This window comes from Onychostruthus taczanowskii, unplaced genomic scaffold (assembly GCF_017590055.1).
Source record: "Onychostruthus taczanowskii isolate IOZ18803 unplaced genomic scaffold, ASM1759005v1 scaffold19, whole genome shotgun sequence".
NCBI lineage: Eukaryota > Metazoa > Chordata > Aves > Passeriformes > Passeridae > Onychostruthus > Onychostruthus taczanowskii.
Genome location: NW_024499128.1, coordinates 6,521,294 through 6,539,771, shown reverse-complemented (window position 1 = coordinate 6,539,771; position 18,478 = coordinate 6,521,294). Strand labels below are relative to the sequence as shown.

Sequence of the window (18,478 nt, the reverse complement as noted above, 5' to 3'; positions counted from 1 at the left end):
GGGTGTCGCCCCCTCCCGGGCACAGCGGGCCGTGACACCCTGCGGGGCGCGGGGTCCCGGCGCCGACGGTGCCCCGGGAATGTGCCCCGGGAATGTGCCCCCGCGAATGTCCGCCGGGAATGTTCCCCCGGAATGGCCCTCGGGGCCATGCCTCGAGGCGCAGAGTGCCGCTGGCGGCTGTCCTTCGGGCTATCCCTCAGGACGCGGGATCCCAGCGTGGCTGTGCCCAATCTGGGTCAGGGCCATTCCGTGGAGTTCGCAGCCGCCTTCCCGCTGAGTGCTGTCTGGGTGAGGCGGGACAGCGGCGGTGCCCGCGGGTACGGCAATGCCGGAGCCGCCCTGGAGCACGATTTCAGCGCGGACATCGCGGTGTCCGCCGCGCCCGTGAGGGGCGTGGGGCGCGGAGGCGGAGCCGGCACCGGCGGGGCGGTTCCGCGGCGGGGCCGGCGGCAGCGGGGCCGCCCCGGCGAGCTCTTAGCGGCGCTGCGAGCGGTGCGCCTGTCCGCATTCTCGGAGTCCCGTCATCTCGTCATCCCGTCCCGTCTTATCCTACCCTGTTCTATCCTATCCTACCCTGTTCTGTCCTGTCCTGTGCTATCCTATCCTGTCCTGTCCCGTCCCGTTCCTCGCCATGGGCTCGACTCCTCCTGTGTTCATCGGCGCCGAGGAGGTGGAGAAGCACCTGCACCGCGCCAGCCTCCTGCTGCCGGCGCTGGAGGCCGCCCTGGCCAACTTCTCCGCGGGCGCGGCGGGCGGGGTGGTGCAGCCCGTGCGCACCGTGCTGCCCGTGCCCCGCCACGGCGGGTGAGGGCACGGCGGGGCTGCCCTCACGGACGCGAGGGGACAGCGGCAGCGGGGGGCGGACTCGCGGCGGGGCAGGGTCCGGGTGGGCGGATTTGGAGCATCGGGAAATGCCCTCGGTACCGAGTTACTGATTAAGCGGTCGGTAGCGGTCGCAGCCCGCTGGCTGTGAGCTCCCGGGATCACGGTGCGTGAGTAACGCAGGAAATTCTCCCCCGAGGTACCTCGGAGTCATGCCCGCGTACAGCGCTGCCGACGATGCGCTGACAACCAAGCTGGTGACTTTCTATGAGCACCTGAAGGACTCCTCTGTGCCTTCCCACCAGGCGACTGTCCTCCTGTTTGACCCCAGCAATGGTACTCTGAAGGCTGTAAGTCTCGTGTGTCCTGCATTCTTCTCTGCTCATGCTGTCACTTCTCACTTCTGCTTCTTGGAAGCTGGAGCTGGTGTAAATTGTAAAAATTCCTGAGTTTACCAACATGATTTGGCCTAAAGCTGTCTGTGTTTCGTTTCTGTTAAACTGTACTCACCGTGCTATTTGCTGCTGCTTGTGATTTTAATCTGATAGCTCAGAGTGTAAGTGGAAGAGAGGAATTATTAGAAGAAGTTTATCTTGCATTTGAAAGCAAAAATACCCCCCACCTTGCTGGGTAAAGAATGGATCTTGAACTGTCTTAAGTCTCAAGTTGAAAGAGATTTACAATTTGCATTGCAGGGACTAGTATGATGATTTGCATTGCAATTTAGTAATAATGATTTATTTTATAAATTTTTTAAAACTGGTCATGAAAACTGTCTTGAGTTCTTCTACCAAGCCCCTTGAGCTTTTGGCCCCATAATTAATATGTGTGCAGTAGCTAATGTACATTGAGGCAGGAGTGATAGACGTTTGAGGAATTCCATGGTTCCCTGTCAGCCCCTTGTACAGACCAGGACAGTGCAGACTGGGGAACCACTGCTAGCTTGCACTGCTCCCTGCTCTTCCTGGAGCACATTATTGGAGTCATATCCATGTATTCCCTGTGCTGGAGAGCCAGGGAAGTGCAGTGCATCAGGAGCTGGGTGAGTTAGAGGTGGCTCTTCTCTGATAATTTTCACTCCTTTTGTGCTGGGTGGAATGATATGGAAGAACTGGAATAAAGAGAGGATCTGCCCAGATCAAACGTGACTTTGTATGGTTGCTATGATAATAGCTGCCAACTTCTACATCTTTTATATCTGTAATATCATTCACAAATTGGATGAAAATGTTTGGTATTTATTAATTTTTCAGTGTTCACTTCAGTCTGTTTGAATTTTTTTAAAGGTCCTGGATGGCAGTGTCATTACAGCAAAACGAACAGCTGCGGTTTCTGCCATTGCTACCAAGGTGTGTCTTCTGTTCTCTAAGTGGGGCTTGGAGTTATAAAATAACTAGAACAAATTATGCAAATGGATTTTCATCCAATACAACTTTAAATTAGATTTATCGTAAAATATGCACTTTCAGGGAAAACTTAAACTCACTGCTTTAAGTCAGTCATGTCTGGCTTTTACACTTTGTGTGTGATTGGAGAAGGAACCTGAGCTGTATTTTTGTGGCTTCTATTGCACCCTCCTCTAGGAATTTACTGAGCTGTCTTTCACTGTATTTTCTTTCTTTTGTGTTTGTGTTAACATGCCCCTTTATGGCTTTGGGTGATGAAGCTGTGGTGATATATTGAATTTTATTTAGATAGATGCCTTCTGCTGTTGGGACAGGACAGGTGGGTGGCACTGGACTCGTAAACAGAGGAGAAAAGCACACTTCCATTTCTTTTAAGATAAATGATGCCCAGTATAGATGGATAACTTGTCCAGAGGTGTCTGTCTGTCAGTGTCTCTGTTGTCACTGGAAGGTGTCCAGATGGCTGTCCCTGACCATGGCCATAAACTTCAGTGTCTAAAGACAGGTGAGGTGTATCTGGCTGTGCAATTTCAGTTGGAAATTGTTGTGTTGGATTTCTTTTTTAAAAGCTGTTTTTGGTTGGGCTGCTAACATCAGGAAGAGAGCAAGTGACCATGCATTGCACAGCAGGATTTTAGCCTTCTCCTCAAAGGCTGAGGCAATAAGAAGAGGGCCAGAGATGAAAAGTACTGTTTGTCACTCCTCAGCTTTGCATCAGAATGAAGGCTGATCTCACCGTTTTGTGAGGGACAATCTTCATGCCAGGGTGACTCTATCCATGGCAGTGGAGCTACACTGGCATGGAACTGAGTGAAGGACCTGTCCCCAGGAGCTTCTCCTGAACCAAAGGACAGAATGATTTACAAGGAGCTCCTTGGACAGGAGGTTACAGGACCTCATTCATTGTGGCCGTTCTGTATTTGGTCAGTTCTATGGTTTTTAGGCAGTCCATGCTGGCTTCAAAGGAGCTTGGCTGCTGAAGGTACTTCAAGATCAGATCCTTCATTGTCATCTGTTCTTTTGGAAATTTTCAGGAGTGTTTGAGTTTAGCTCATATTTGTCATCTTGTCTTCTTTAGTGCATTTGCTTTTCAAAGACCCATGCTCTTACGCAAAGGACCTTTGAAATCAGTGCTTCACAGTCTTTAAAAGGCACATTAAGACAAATTCTTACTACTGAAAAATGGGATCAATGAGATTTTTCTCCATTTGTTAGCAGCAGAATAAACCTTGAGAGCCTGCACAATTCTGAAGCTTTTTAGGCAGGAGTGGGTGGCCACAACAAATGCATAAACAAGACACAAGGATAGTTAGGGCTGGACTCCAGCAGCTCTGTCTTCCCCTTTGCCAAGTACTGGTGAATCACAGACAAGAATTAAACCAGAAAGCCAAAAGCAACTGTAGAACTGAATTTTATTATTTGTTCTTCAGAACCATCCCTACTTTTACAATGTCTGTGTATTATGGCTCTTGCAATGCCAGGATATGCTTGTGGTGTGATTTATGGCTTCAGTGAATTCAAAGAGGTGGATTAATGTGGGGCTGCCAGGGCCAGTTTACCTGTGCAGCTGCCAGGTAAACTGTTGGTTTTTGGGATTCAGTACTGATGGTTTTTGGGATTCTGAGCCCTGCTTTCAGCCAGTGCAGAACACCAGCACTATTGTTTTACACTTAATCAGCCACATGGATGTGTTAATATTGGAGTGTACTGAGGTCTCCGAACTTGCTGTTCATGCTATTTTTTTGTATCTTAAATCTGAATTTCAAGTCAGACAATTCAACACTGGAATTAAGCCAAGAAGTGCTTTGATGCTACTGATGCTTGCTTTTACATTAAAAAAAAGCCCAATACATATAGTGATTGTTGAATACTTGTTTATATACTTTTTTGTTGTTTAAAAGGACTAACAATATTGCTTTCTTTTGTAGTACTTTGATATATATTTGTAATGCCCGTTAATATATTGTCCTTACACATTCTCTTTTGATTTTTTCTTTCTGATACTGTTCAGTTGTTAATGCCACCTTTTGCAGAAGTGCTGTGCATTTTGGGAGCTGGTGTTCAAGCATACAGCCATTATGATATCTTCACAGAACTGTTCACATTTAAGGAGGTAACAGACACATCTTAAAGAAGATACATTTATTTTTCTCTAGTACGTTGCAGGATTCATTGTAAAAAAAGTACAGCAGTGAAGTTGTATCAGGTCAGGCTGGGATGGAGCAGCCCCCACAGTGCTGTGCACTGGCAGCTCCAGGGCTCTGATAACACCCCAGTGTTTTGGCTGCTTCTGAGCAGTGCTCACACAATATCAAGGCCGTCTCTCCAACATTTGTTTCTGTTCTATTAAACTGCCTTTATTATGACCCTCTAATATTTCCATCTTATTTTCTCTTGCCTCTCCCTGTGCTGCTGGGGAGGGGAGTGATGGAACAGTTTTGTGGGCACCTTGTGTCCAGCCATGGTCAATCCACCATAAAAGTTAAGATTAATCATATTTTTGTTCTGTTTCTACAGAACCCAAGAATAATCAGAGCAGCAAGAATTTCTTGCTCAAATGTTGGTATTTAACATGAAAAACGGTTGGAATCAAAGTTGTCTCAGATAGCTTTTTGTCTGAGAAGATCCTGCTGTATATGCCATACTTGGATAAGTTTTTTGTGACTTTTCCTTAAATGTAATTTTCAGAATTATTTGCATTTTATAAGAGTAATTTCCTCTACAAGGAGATGTTATTCTGGCATCACAAAACAGGCATTCAAATGTAGCTGAACGCTTGAAATTTACTTATTTGTATGATAAGAACATTAAAGGGGAAAAAAACCCCAACCTTTAGGAAACGTTTAACTGTCTACTGAAGACTTAAATTAAGTATTCTGTTTCAGCAAGGAGAAACTCTCCAAGTTGGTCTGTCTTTGTTTTGTTTTTCTCCCCGAGGTGAGGGTATGGAATCGCACCAAGGAGAGGGCAGTGAAGTTTGCCAGCTCCGTCGGCGGCCCCGTGCGGGTCTGCTCTTCCGCCCAGGAGGCGGTGACAGGGGCTGATGTGATTGTGACAGTCACTATGGCAACAGCTCCCATCCTCTTTGGAGACTGGGTGAAGCCAGGTGCCCACATCAATGGTAGGTTCTGTTCCCCTTGTGTACAGCAGGTGTTTATTAGCACTTTGTTTAGCATCACCATCTGTTGAGAAGCAGTTCTCTGTGCTTCATGGAATGAATGTTCTTTGCATTTTGACTTTTCCTCTTTAGTGAGGACCCTTTTTCCCAGCCCTGTCCTCCTGGAGTCAGAATGCCTGCATAATCCAGCAGGGGATTTTTGCTTGAGCATGGGATTTGCTCTTTTCTCGTATGCTCTTTTCTCTTAATGGTGCATCATCTTTGCCCTCGTGTTGTCATTATTCTCACCTTGCTCTCCATTTAAATAACCCATACAAATGTTCTTATTTCTAAGTAGTTACTGCTCATTGTTACATTGCCCTGGTGGTCTCATCTTTTCTTCCACCAATTTTGTAATCTCTTCTATTTGTTTCTTTTGGGGCTGATCACCCCAATTTACTTTTTTACTTGAGTTATGAAGATGCAATGACTGAGTTAAGAACATCATAATTTAACCTCTAATTATAGTGAGGTTTGGAGGGGTGCTTTTTTTGTTGCCTGCCTGGTAATGATGTTGCCACACTATTGTTTGGAGTCTCTGGATGTGCCTCTGTTTGTTTATTTTTATTAACTGTGGGCCTTGTTCAGATGACCTTGTGCACTTTCCAATAGCCTGGAAAAAAGACAAAAGACAGTTCTCAAAGGGAGCAATTTAAAGAAAGGTCCCACATTCCAGCAGCATCCTACCAATTTTTCAAACTCGATTTAGTCCTTTGTCATTGAAAGTTGTTGTCTGTGTTGTGTCAAGGCACGGGAGTCAGGAATACAACAAAATCAATTAAGGTCCACAGCCACTGAGGCAACACAGACACAAAGGCCTCTCTCCTTTCCTTGCCTTTTTTTACCCTTCATTGAGGCATTTGTACTATTTGAAGAGGCATTTGAGCAACAAATGCAAATGTGGCAAATGCAAATTCATTGTTCCTTAACAGCTGGACATGGAAAAAATATCTGAATACAGTATAACTGGGTAGTCCTTTTAGTTTTTGTTTGGTTTCTTGTTTGCTTGTTTTTTTAAGCCCATAACATGTTGATAATGATCTTCGTGCTGTGTATAAAAAATTAAGCTCTGTGATTTGTTTTCAGTTTCTCTGGATAAGTGATAATCTAATAAAGGTGTGCAAAATTCATTTGGTAATGATCTGATGAAAACAATGATATAAGAGATAACACACAAAGGGAGAGGATTTTCTTTTGCCTCAGCTACTCAGACTCTTCTGACAAGGATATTTTACTGACATATCAAATCTTGCATGTTTTTCTGTTGTCCTATCAATCAGTATTTCTCCAAGGCTAACACTGGATTTTTTGTACATTACATTTCCATAATAGTGTTGATTGTTACTTCACACGTCTTTTGAACAAAATGTGATTGGAATTTGTTTTAAACATTGCTCCCAAGTTCATCAGTTTTATTGCTTTAGCTGTTGGAGCAAGCAGACCAGACTGGAGAGAGCTGGATGATGAGCTGATGAAGAATTCCGTTCTGTTTGTGGATTCCAGAGACGCTGCTCTTACAGAATCAGGAGATGTTATTTTGTCAGGGGTAAGACTTCCTGAAACTATGAGCTTTATTTTTGTGGCAGTTGGGTTGCATTTGAAATGAGTTGGTGTTGATGATGAGCTGTACTGAAAACTTCAGTGCATCAAATTTAATTGTTGACACTTTCCAGGCAGAGGTTGAAGGATAAACTGGTTTCAAACTGCTCTGTCTGTGACCAAGCCATGCAACCTCTGTACCTACCATTATATGACACCATATTACAGTAGCATGTTTTCAGCACTGGCTTTTGATGATAACAATGTATTGCTGTTGAAAGACCTACATTTCCTGCAGTGTTTGGTTATTGTAAATATTCTTCAAATCTGTTTATTAAAACCTGTAACTTTCTTCCCCTGAGACTTCAGTGTGATTGACACTGAATGGACCAGCCCAAAGAATGGACCACACAAGCCAAGCAGACACTGATCTGCACAGATTTGCCAGCAGGGATTCTTTGAGGTTCAATTGAGTTTTCTTTTTCTCTTTTAATGTGTCTGCAGAATAAATATGATTTACACTTTTGAGGTTTAACATAAGAGCTCCAGATATGGTAATGTGTGTGGAATCCCATGTGTTTTGTTGGACAAGTAACAAGCTATCCTCTGTAAAAAAACTTACTGGCTGTGGAAAGTCTGCCAGCTGTTTTTCTTTGAAAACCATTCTGCTCCTCTGATTTCTGTCCAGTTTCTATATAATTTGTCTGAATGTTGATCTGCTTCACCATGGAAAGTAATCAGTTTTGGGATGCAGCACTGGAGGAGTTCTTTCTTTTGAAGTCACTCAGAAGAAAAGGGGTTTTTTCCCTCTTAATGTATGTATGGGTATTATGTTTCTGTATAAATATGTTTTTTTTCCACAGGCGGAGATTTTTGCTGAGCTGGGGGAGGTATTGAAGGGTACAAAACCAGCCCTGCCTGAGAAAACAACAGTGTTTAAATCATTGGGTAAGAACAGCCCCTCCTGTGTCCAAGTCTGACAGAAAACAATGCCTTGTTCTTTATTAGGTCCCCCATGCGTGGGAAAGCTGCTGATCATCTTCAGAACCGCTGTGGCAATGCACTGTCCACAAGAAAGTCGACTGTGATTTGCATTTCCCCTTTTTATTTCCCTTCTTGTTTATCTAGCAGGATTGATGTAATGAAAAGTGATAGGAAAGCAGGCAAACAATAGAAGTCCATTTTCCATTTCACAGTTGTTCAAGACATGACTGCAGCATTTATTAATAGAGCTGCAGCCCGACTGCCCCGCTGTTCCACCCGTGGGGTCTGTCTGACCTGAGACAATGTGACAGTGTCCTGTGGGGCTGGGCTTTGGGAAAGGGTGGCCCTGGGGATGAATTACCATGCTCTGAGCTACATGACATCTCCAAAAGGGCCCAGTTGTGATAGGAACACTGAAAATTAGATTCCTACTGTTACATTAACTTCTTACAGCACACCCAACCCTGCATGATGGCTATGGACTTTGAATGTAACACTGTAGGTGTTTGGGATGGGAAATAATTCCTGTTCCTGTCCAGTTAGATAATCTCCTGAGTATTCCTGTTCCCTTCTGAAGCAAAATCATTTGTACAGCTGAGTAACTGTTTGAAGGTAACTTCAGTTCTTTTTCAGGGATGGCAGTTGAAGACACAGTAGCAGCAAAATTTGTTTATGATGCGTGGTCAGCTGGTAACTGAAGAGAGAAGTCTACAATGCCAATGAGGCCAAGAAAATTGTTTGCACTTAGTTTCCTTGAATCCTGTGTTAACAAGAAAGGCACCAATCCTATCTAAGTCCTTCAAGAATATTCAAGAAGGACAAGTAAAATTTCAGCAATAGACTAATTTCTAAAGTCTTCTAATTTCAAGTATTAGCTACTTGCAGTATTGTTAATAAATGTCTCCCTTTTGTAACAGCAAGTATTAGATGTTTGCAGTGATACTAACAAGGGTATCTTTCCATATTTTGGTATCATTCTGGAATCAATGCCTTTCTTCTCTAATTATTTATGTAGCAGAAGCCTGTGTGTAGATTTCATGGTTTTTAGAGGGATAATTAATTCTGGCGTAAAATAGATCAGTTTGTAGAATGGACTCTGGCATCATATTTACCTGTGATGGTACTTTAAATGCAGCTGTGGGTTTCAGTGCTCCAGTGACAGTGACCTTGTCTTCAGCACAAGGAGGGCTGTGGGCTCCTAAGCACACAGCCCACCTCTAACTCTTTTCCTGGACACACCTTCCCTTCCAGCTCACTGGAAGTCACCATTTTTTTCACCCCTGGCAATCCACCTCCTTTTGCCCTCAGACTCAATGATTTTTCACTGAGGGTGCAGTTCTGAGTGGGGGTTTATGTAATAACCATACCTCCCTGCAGTTGGTTTCTGCTCAGTACCTCCCTTAGAACATGCCTCACTGGGATATTGCCATTTTCATATTGCAAGGAGTCACACAGAATGTGAGGACTAATATGTGTTTTCATTTAACTTTTATCTCAGTTCTGTAGGGAAATATTGCTGTTAATCTCTGGTGCCTTTAAGTTGTTTTTCTAAGCTTCTTGAAGGCTCGAGCCACACAAACTGATTTCAAGTATGCAGGCAAATATTTTCAGTTTGGCTGTACCATGCTTCAATTGCTAATTGTTCTATTATCACAGATATTAGCTGGGGCAGGAATTTTCATGATCCTTTCCTGGCAGAGGAACCCAGTGACATAAGGAAAAGTTCCAGTTTTGTGCTGTTATGCAACTGCCTTGCAAAAAAGTGAGCATCTGCTGAAAAACAGCTATTGCCCTGGAAACAAATTCCTGTCTCAGGCTCACAAGTTGTGCCTTGGGAAGTTTTATTTCCATTTGCATATTATTTCATGCAGGCTATTAAGTGTTTCTTCATGCTGTGGAAGAGTTGGATGACAGGGCATTTTATAACATGTCAGTAGAACAGAGAAGAGCACGGGAAGGAGTTTCAGGAGCAGCTGGCATTAAAGTCTTGGAGGGTGGATAGGTAAGTGTAGAAGAGGTTAATGAGTACAGTGCAGGTGTGATGTAAATAATACTCCCAGTTGTAAGCCTGGTGTAGGCTAGTTGGAAAAGTACAAAGTGGTAGAGGTAGCATAGAAAGGTACCAGACCCCTGATAGGCCTGAAGGATGTTTGATGTGGATCCAAACTGAACTCCACTGGTCCTGTTTATCCCATCAGAAAAAAACAACAGAAATTTCTCTGTGAGCTTTTGTGTTTTAATTGTAGCAAAATTACTCTTCTGTCTTTACATGTTTTGTTTCTTCTCTGTCATTTCTGAAGTGTTCAGAAGTTTGTGTTCACTTAGTTCCTTGGTTCATTCATGCAGAACTACACTAATCTGAGGTAAACGTGAAAGCAAACGATGCTCCATTATTCAAGAACTCTGTGGAAACTTGCAATTAATAATTATGACAATATTATCCCAGTTCCATGCCAGTGTTATACCAGATTTGCAATTTGAAGTGAGATGTAGTGTTTGGGAAGAAGACAAGTCCAGTTTATTTTCACATGTACTCCCCTACAGACTATGCACTTTAAAAAAATAAATGGGGCCAGTCCAAAGACCTGGTTCTGAGAGCCCACATTGTTCTCAGCTTCATTGGCAGTGGGAGATTTTGGGAGCCTGGCTTCAGTGTTGTACCTCTGATGTCATGAAGTTCAGTTACAATGAGAATTGCTTGGATGCCACCTTTAGATTTTCTGAGGGGAAATAATAGCATCAATTTCTGTGTTTCCTTCTCTTACAAACTAATGGATCATGAAATTGTGTGACTTGCATTTGTATTAAAATTAAATAGATACTGGTGTTTTTCTTTGACACTCATTTTGTTGTCCATTTCTTTTCTGGTTTGTTGTTGATTTATTTGATGACAAGAAAGTATTCAAGTTGTTGCAGTGACTGCAGTCTCAGTAGATGTGATCACTGAACGTAAATGGAAGAAATAGGGAGTGCTCTGTTCCTCTGTGGTACTCAATTTCTCAGTTGTCCCATGCTGCACATTTTCTTAATGTCTGTTCAGTGCAGAGTATTAAATCCTTAAGGGAGGAGAACCTTGTACTTGGCAGGGCTGTGCTCATGTGGGATTGCCTGGTTTTATGATTTGGGTTTGGGTTCTGCTCTAGGATTGCACATGTGATACATAAGGTCTCTCCAACTGAACTGACAGGAGTCACAGCTAGAATTCCAGTGCTTCAAACTCTAAAGGAAACAAAGGGGTTGATAAAATCTGAAAACAGCAAAACACATGAGTGGAAAAAGCAATCATGGAAGGTTGCACAGAACAGGACTTTGATGTGATTGCTTAATGTAAGAACATAACTTGCTGTGTACAGGAACCCAAGCAGGGAAGAATGCAGTATAAAGTCCATCTGAGAAAAGATACTATATTATACAAATCACAGCCACAAGATTATATGGAAAGAAGAAACGTGAAAAACCAGATCATTAACCAGGATTAGCATCCAGAAATGCAGAATACCCCTAAGGAAAAAATCATAGCTGGCTAATGGAAAGATATAAAAAGAGCTTTAAAGATAAATGTTCTGCTAATGAATGTGCAACTAAAATCTGTGATCTTAGCCAGGGCATGGCTGCTAAAAGCACTTTATTAGATTCACAAAACTCAACAGGAGTGATTAATTTAAATCTGATAGTGCTGGCTTCCCAAGGGAACAGGGGAACCCTGCTGTGAACGCCTCCAGATAGTGTGAAGAGCAGGAGCTTCCACAGCAGCACAGCTCATTTTCTTTTTTTATTTTCATGAGCTGTGTGTGATACACAGCTCTCAGGCTAAGGCTGACAGCAACCCACAGAAAATGGTGTGTGATATGAATCCTCATTTCTGGGACTTTGCATGGAAAATGCAGCCTATAGGAACCAAGCTGGGGATATACCAAAATAGATGCAAAATTTTGAAAATAAACTTCAGCTTCTTGTAGTTAGAAGTACAAGCAGCCTTGATGACATTTAGGACATGATGGGTGCTGGCAACTGGATCCAGTCTAATGAGACAAGAAAGGAATACACAACTCACAGTGAATATCTCTTGGGAAGCTACTTCATGTATTTTTAAATTATTGTCAATATAGAAGTAAAAACTTTATTGACAAATATATAAAACTTGCAGTAAATTTGTCTTATTTACATTAATTCAGAGGTGATTAGAGTCAGTAAACCACAGCTAAAATCAAGATTCAGATTCTTTTCCTAACATACCACCAGTACTAGGAAGAGTGGTTTTACTTATCTTACAGAAGCAAATGGAGAAAACTCAAAGCTCTCAAGCTCTGGGAATGCTCTTTGCATTTTGGTTTGGAGAAGAAAGGAAAGGCTTTAATAAGGAATGCAGCAGGCCTGGCTTTCACTGATATTTGAAATTATCTGGACCAAAAGAAATCCAATCCACATAAACAGTTCTGGGAGAAAAAGCTTTTTGGCTTTTACCTTCACATTCTTGCTTTTTGGCAGAATGTACTTTACTTAATATCCTGTTCACAACTACCCACCCAGAGAGAAAAATTGTTATCCCTGCTGTACTTTCCAAAGGACTTGGTAACCTCTCTGCCTTTTGCTTTAGCAGACTTCTGAAAAGAGTTGACCACTCTTTGCAGAGAGGGAAAGATAATGAATCAGTGTGTAGGTTACAACAATAGGAATGATAATTTATAAGCAAGTATCTACAGTTTTTCCAGGGTTCTTGAGTGCCTGTTTTCTTTTATTCACAGCATTCAGGACTTTCTTTCTTGGCCCAAGCTCCATCTGAATGCTCTGTAGATCTTCATCAGAACATAGCATCAGGGCTTCTAAATCAATTTTTTCCCTCATGAAGACTGGAAGAAACTCATCCAGCATCTGTGATGCCAGAAATACCTCAAGGGGCGTATTCTCTGTTTCCTCATCATCCCAAACAACTTCTTCCTCATTCCAAGGGACATCAGCACTGCTTGCAGCATCATCTTCCCTGCCATTCTCAGTGTTTTCATACTGAAAGAGCTCACTGGCTATTGTATCTCTTATACCTTCTTTCTCAGAAGACACAGTTTCAGGATTTACCTCTGCAGCCAAATTCCTTCCAAACACAATCTTGCCAAGACCTGGCCGCTGAAAAATGGAGAGCTGACTGTCATTACCAGCAAGGTTTTTCTCTCCAAGGTCATTCAGTAATTCATCTTCCTCTCTCTCATCAAACAAATGCATCACACTTTTCCTACCCATATCATCCTCTTGGTCATTTCTTTGTGTTTCCTGCCTTCTTGTGCTGTCGGCTGTCTTTTTTGTCTTGAGTTTCAAGGTATCTTTCAGGTTTTTGGTTAAAGTACTTGTGGTATTTGAAGCAAATAGCCCAGGCAGCTTTACCCTGGAGTGCGTTCCTTTGGAAGAATTCACTGTGCCGACCTTTTCTTTAATATAATTCCGGTTCATTTCATGCTGGTGTTTCTCCTGGCGCTTCTCACATTCCTTGATTTGTTTCTCGACGTTCCTCTGGGCCTGTGCCTTTTGTTTGGAGACCTTCTTTGGATTCAGCAGGTTCTGCTCGGTGGCAGCTTTGTCCAGGATCTGGATGCACTCCTTGCGGTCCCTGCTGGCAGCTGCCTCCAGGGGCGTGCGCAGGTCGTTGTCCAGAGCAAAGATGTTGGCACCAAAGTTGACCAAAAAGGAGACGCAGTGGATGTGGCCATTGCAGGCAGCGTGGTGCAGGGGCGTGTTCCCCCAGATGTCACACTTGTCCGGGTCACCCCTGCCAGGGAACACAGCACACAGTGAGCTGGGCTACCCACACTGAGCCCTGCAGAGGCACCGAGCAGACACCAGACGTGTCACTGCGCTCTGCTCTGAGGAGAACAGCCCAGGGACAATGGCTCAGCGTGGCTGCAGCTGCTAGAACAGGGCTGTGCCCCCTGACACAAGCCCTGAGTGAGGCTGTGTGTGGCATGAGCTCTAATTCCTGCTCTGAGAGTTTCACAGGGCTGACTGACTGCATCTCCCCACAAGGGAGCCAGGGCATTTCCTTTGCCATCCCAGGGTCTGGCAACCATAAGTGGGCTCAGGCTTTGACTTATTCTCATTGGAATTACTGGCAAAACTGTTTCAAGAACATTTCCATGGAATATTTTAAAGTGCTTTTGGTGATTTGTTCCTTTTGCATGTCAAATAGAGGGCAATATTAGATGGTTTCCTCCCTGGCCACAGTGATACACACTCAGTGAGCTCCTGCAGTAACTTTTTAGTTAGGTAATAGGTAAATGATCCATAGTAAAGCCCTGATTACTCCTTTGTCTCCACTGCATTTAGTTTAAGCCCAGAGAGATGCCATTGTTTTTCAGCTCTTTTGTTCTCTGTAAGAAACTCATGATGGTTTGAAAAGCAGAAGTTCATTTGAAAATAAAATGCCACATTTTTCAATTGAATTTAAAGCCAGTGAAAAATATTGCTTGATTTTTAACTCTTGCACTGACTTCACACTGAACTGCTGCTTGCAGACAAGAATCAGCTTGAATATTTGACTCCTTTTTGGTCAACTACACATTTGACAATGCTCAGAACAGAGCTTGTGTCCTCTTGTGACCAACCAACAGGGTGGCTACAGAAGCCAAAAATCTTTATTGACTTCAGAGCCAGGGACCAAATTTACAAGGAGAATTTCTACTCTTGGGAGTTCATTCAATGACTCGACTCGGAGGTCGGTGCCACAGCAGCTGTACTGTGAAAGACATGGTACATCCTGCCACAACTTGTCCTGCAGGCACTGATCTCTGCCTTTGGGGCTCTGGAGAGCAGCACTGCCAGGTTTGTTGGGGGCCAGATGTGAGCACACCCTTCAGCCTGAGCTGCCCCAGGTCAGGGATCCAGCAGAGCCAACCGTGCCGGCCACGGGAGCTCAGGCTTGGCCACAAGGAGTGGCAGCTGAGGATCAAAGTTTCTCCACTCAGACATGTGGAAGCCATGTGTACATCTCTCTGCTGTTGTGGCTGTGCCCTGGGGAGCTGCCTGCCTGTGGCTGGGCGTGCTGGGCTCCTGAATTCCCGCATTAGGGAGCTGGCAGGGCACCCTGAGCCCGGGGAGGGCCGGGTCATCTGTCCCTCCAGGGCCCTTCAGAGCTGCTTGTGGTCCCTGCTGCCCTTGGAACCTGCCAGCCTTTGAGTCTCAGACAATTGACAAACTCCAGTGGCTGCTCCCAGCTCAGTGGGGCTTGGGACAAGGTTTGACATCTACTCTGGGTTCTCATACTCCTCCTTTCCCTGCTTTCCCAAGGAAAAGGCTCACACAGAAGAGAGCAGATCCTGCTATTTATAATAAAGGTCTTGCCTTTATTCATGTACCTGCAAGGCAAGCAGAGAAAACGTCTCCTGATGCCTGGGAAGACAAATTATTTCAAGATGAAAGGGGTTTTTTGCTAGCTTTCCAAGAGCCAAAGCTTAAGAGTCCTAAAATCTGCAATCACTCTAAAGAACATTGCTCTGTACCTCAGAGCCTCTTTCAGGAAACCTCTTCAAGGAAAGGAGGAATTTGTTAAAAATAATTAAAATACTTTCTCACAGGAAAACATTAACTGACTGGAGAACAGCTCAAACATCTAAAATTCAGCTTCTCTCCCCCAAAAAAAACAGTGAGAATGCAGCCACATCTCTGACAGACACATCTTCTTGATTGTGTCAAGAAATCTTGGATTAAAATAGAGGTAAACACATATGTTTGAAGATTTTGATGTGTTCTCTACCAAGAAAAAAGACTTAGAAAAATATACAGAAATTTTGATCTTTGTGTCATCTGCTGTGATTTCTGTCAGCTTATGCAGTAGGAGATATATTTTTCACTCAAATTTGAAAAAAAAAATTTCTATTTGTTCCTTATCTAGTTGTTCTGGCTTGCAGGTGTTCAGGGACAAATATTATTGACAGGTGTTTCCTGGGAGCTGCCTTAATTGCAAAGTTGAAAAACTGTCAATCTATTTTTGCCTCTCCTGAGGACACAGCAACAAGCACGCAGTCCAAAGGTCTTTTTCATTGTGATACCACAGCCACACCTGAGCCCAATGAGCTATAAAGCAAATCTATGAAAAAAAATTCTTTTCAACTCCATTTTTAATAAAAGAAAACTCAGACACATCCAAATAGTTATTCAAATGTTCCCTGCAATCTGTTCAGTGTTCTGCAAAAGAACATTTTATTAACTCTACCTCTACACAAGAGCAGATTTTCTTTAATTAGATGTTATTACAGAATCAGAGCTTAAAAGGTAGCTCTGAGCAATAGAGTACTGATGGTGGAGAGGTAATTACCACTTCAATAAGACATTCTAACCATGTAAGACGTTTAAATGATACAGACATTTTATTACTAGAAAATAAACCTGTAGAAAACCTTCCTTTCATTTTTTTTCTTTCTTTTTTTTATGATTTACAAGGGTCCTGTCACGGCTTCTGAATCAGTATTCTCCATTTTAGCCTGATGGTAATTGTTAAAAAAGCACAGAAATTACCATTTTAGATGTTACTGACTCAAGGCTATCTGTTGTGCCTCGCCTCTGGACAGCATTAAATCTTCACAAGTACCTACTAACTGCACTTTGGAAGCAAATGGGAGATTTTTTTTTTGCTAAAACTGTTTCAAATTAGGGATTTCTCTATGAAACCTGTCTCAAGATATCCTCAAAGGCTGTTGGCAGCCTTCTCCAGTGAGGGAAGGAAAGGTGCCAGGTCCCTGCTTCTCTGAGCTGCTCTCTGCAGGACATGGTGTGCTCCCTTGATGTCGTTTCACTGCCAGACCACCTGAAGGGCTCTTCAACCCTGTTTGAGAAAACAATGAAGAGACCTGCCTGCAGGCTCTGCACCTAAACCACTGCCACTAAAGTAACAGTTATGGCAATGCAGTAAAGGAATTACTGTGATTTTCAGCCTTTTGGGCCAGAGGTCATTGGGGCCTTAGAAGCACGACGCAGTAATTGAGTTTTGAGGCCCAGGCTGTAAGCGTTGGGCCTCAAAAGGCCCAGTGGAGGCTGGCTGAACTTACCCCCTCCGGCAAATGACTTCCAGAGCTTCCAGGTACCCGTGGTAGGCTGCCAGAAGGGTGGGAGTCATCCCATCTTCATCTGAAGTGTTGAGGTCTTTCCTGGTGGCCTCCTTCAGCAGGTCCACGTTGCCATCGGCCGCTGCTTTGTGGTACCTGCTCGACATTTTCAGCAGCTCCTGGCTTCCCAAAGCAGCTCTGAGTGATATCCGGGCTGCACAGTCACTCTTCCATCACAGGAGAGTTCATTAATGATTACAAGCTGAGACATCCCTGTGAGGAGGGGAATGGGGAGGCAAAGTTCATCCTTGCAGGCTTTGTCTGGAGATCTGCATAGGGAATGAGGCTGTGGGGTGGGGAATGCTTTGATTTCCTGGAAGGTGGCTCTGCCATGTTCAGTTTGCTGCATAATTGACTACTTAGAGAGGGGATCCAGTCATCTTCTCTGGGTCTTTGCCTGACTGCTCTGTGGAAATTGCAAAAGGACTTTGAAGTACAAAAAGAACCTCAAAAAAACCTTCAAAAGGCCATGACTGTGCAGTGTGACCAGCTTTTACCCCAAGGAATAAAGTTTGATGGGAGGAAAAGCATGAGCAGTCACCTTTACTGGTGAAGCCCTTTGTAACCCATCTTTTACTGGGATGCTGTATTTGAAAACAAGTCACTTCCCTGCCAAACCAGGCACTTCCATGGAACCATTTTGTGTACCCAGACTGGAAATGATGCATAGGGTGATGCTGGGGATAAAACCCCCAACAGGTCTGTAACTCACAGCTGGCAAAACCACAACTGTGTAAATTGCATTTCATCAGGAAATCTTCAGGAAACTGGCAAATGTAAAACTCTTCTGATGGGTTTTGTAATCTCTGTTTAGACACAGAAAAAATGTGCAGGATTCTCTCAGGATACCACAGGGAATTCCAGAAAAGGAAACATGATGGGCCTGCACCCACTGCCCCAGCTGGGCACTGTGGTCCTTGCCTGGGAACAGATGGGCCCATTCCCCATCACAAATAATGATTTCTTGATTTAGAAATAATTTCCCCTGAGTTCAGTGCCATTGAGGGCTACCTCTACAACCAGAAACGTACTGAAATGTAGACTAATTCTAACTTAAAGTTCAAAAGATTTACAAAAAGCAAGCCATATAAAAAGCCAGTTTTCAAACAGCAGCTGAGAAGTTTGGTAAGAGGCTACTGCAGATTCCTGCAGTGCTGTGAGCTCAGGGTTCCTCTGGCCACATTCACAAGAGCTGCCACATAAACATTACTTTTTGCCAAGCTGTTTTCTGTGACTCACTGAATTAACCTGGATCTCAGAGACTCTACCCTCAGCAATTAGCAGTGGGGTTTTGTTGCCTGTTGTGCCCCCATTAGAGAATCACAAACCAACTCCTTGCTCAGAGTTGGTGCAATCCCCAAATGGAATTCTGCCACCTCATTTACATCCCATAATTCTGCCCCTGTGACACACCAGAGACCTCTCAAAATAGGCTTTCTCTCTTCATTATTTTCTCAGACGGGCATTGAAGAGCTCTTCAGGAA

At 43.7% G+C, this 18,478-nt stretch overlaps 2 protein-coding genes across 2 annotated transcripts; one reads left to right on the top strand and one right to left on the bottom strand.

The window, feature by feature from the left end:
• The first annotated feature begins 490 nt into the window (after nt 1-490).
• CRYM (crystallin mu) lies at nt 491-10,752 on the top strand. The gene is made up of 8 exons (XM_041401562.1): nt 491-804; nt 1,022-1,172; nt 2,109-2,171; nt 4,240-4,341; nt 5,166-5,349; nt 6,810-6,931; nt 7,788-7,872; nt 8,542-10,752. The coding sequence occupies exons 1-8, from the start codon at nt 632-634 to the stop codon at nt 8,604-8,606; spliced, it is 945 nt and encodes a 314-aa protein (XP_041257496.1). The 5' UTR covers nt 491-631; the 3' UTR covers nt 8,607-10,752.
• A 1,839-nt stretch (nt 10,753-12,591) lies between these two features.
• Nucleotides 12,592-17,154, bottom strand: ANKS4B (ankyrin repeat and sterile alpha motif domain containing 4B). Its single transcript, XM_041401851.1, has 2 exons — nt 16,938-17,154; nt 12,592-13,666 (listed from the first exon to the last, which is right to left on the bottom strand). The coding sequence occupies exons 1-2, from the start codon at nt 17,099-17,101 to the stop codon at nt 12,592-12,594; spliced, it is 1,239 nt and encodes a 412-aa protein (XP_041257785.1). The 5' UTR covers nt 17,102-17,154.
• Between the last annotated feature and the right edge of the window lie 1,324 nt (nt 17,155-18,478).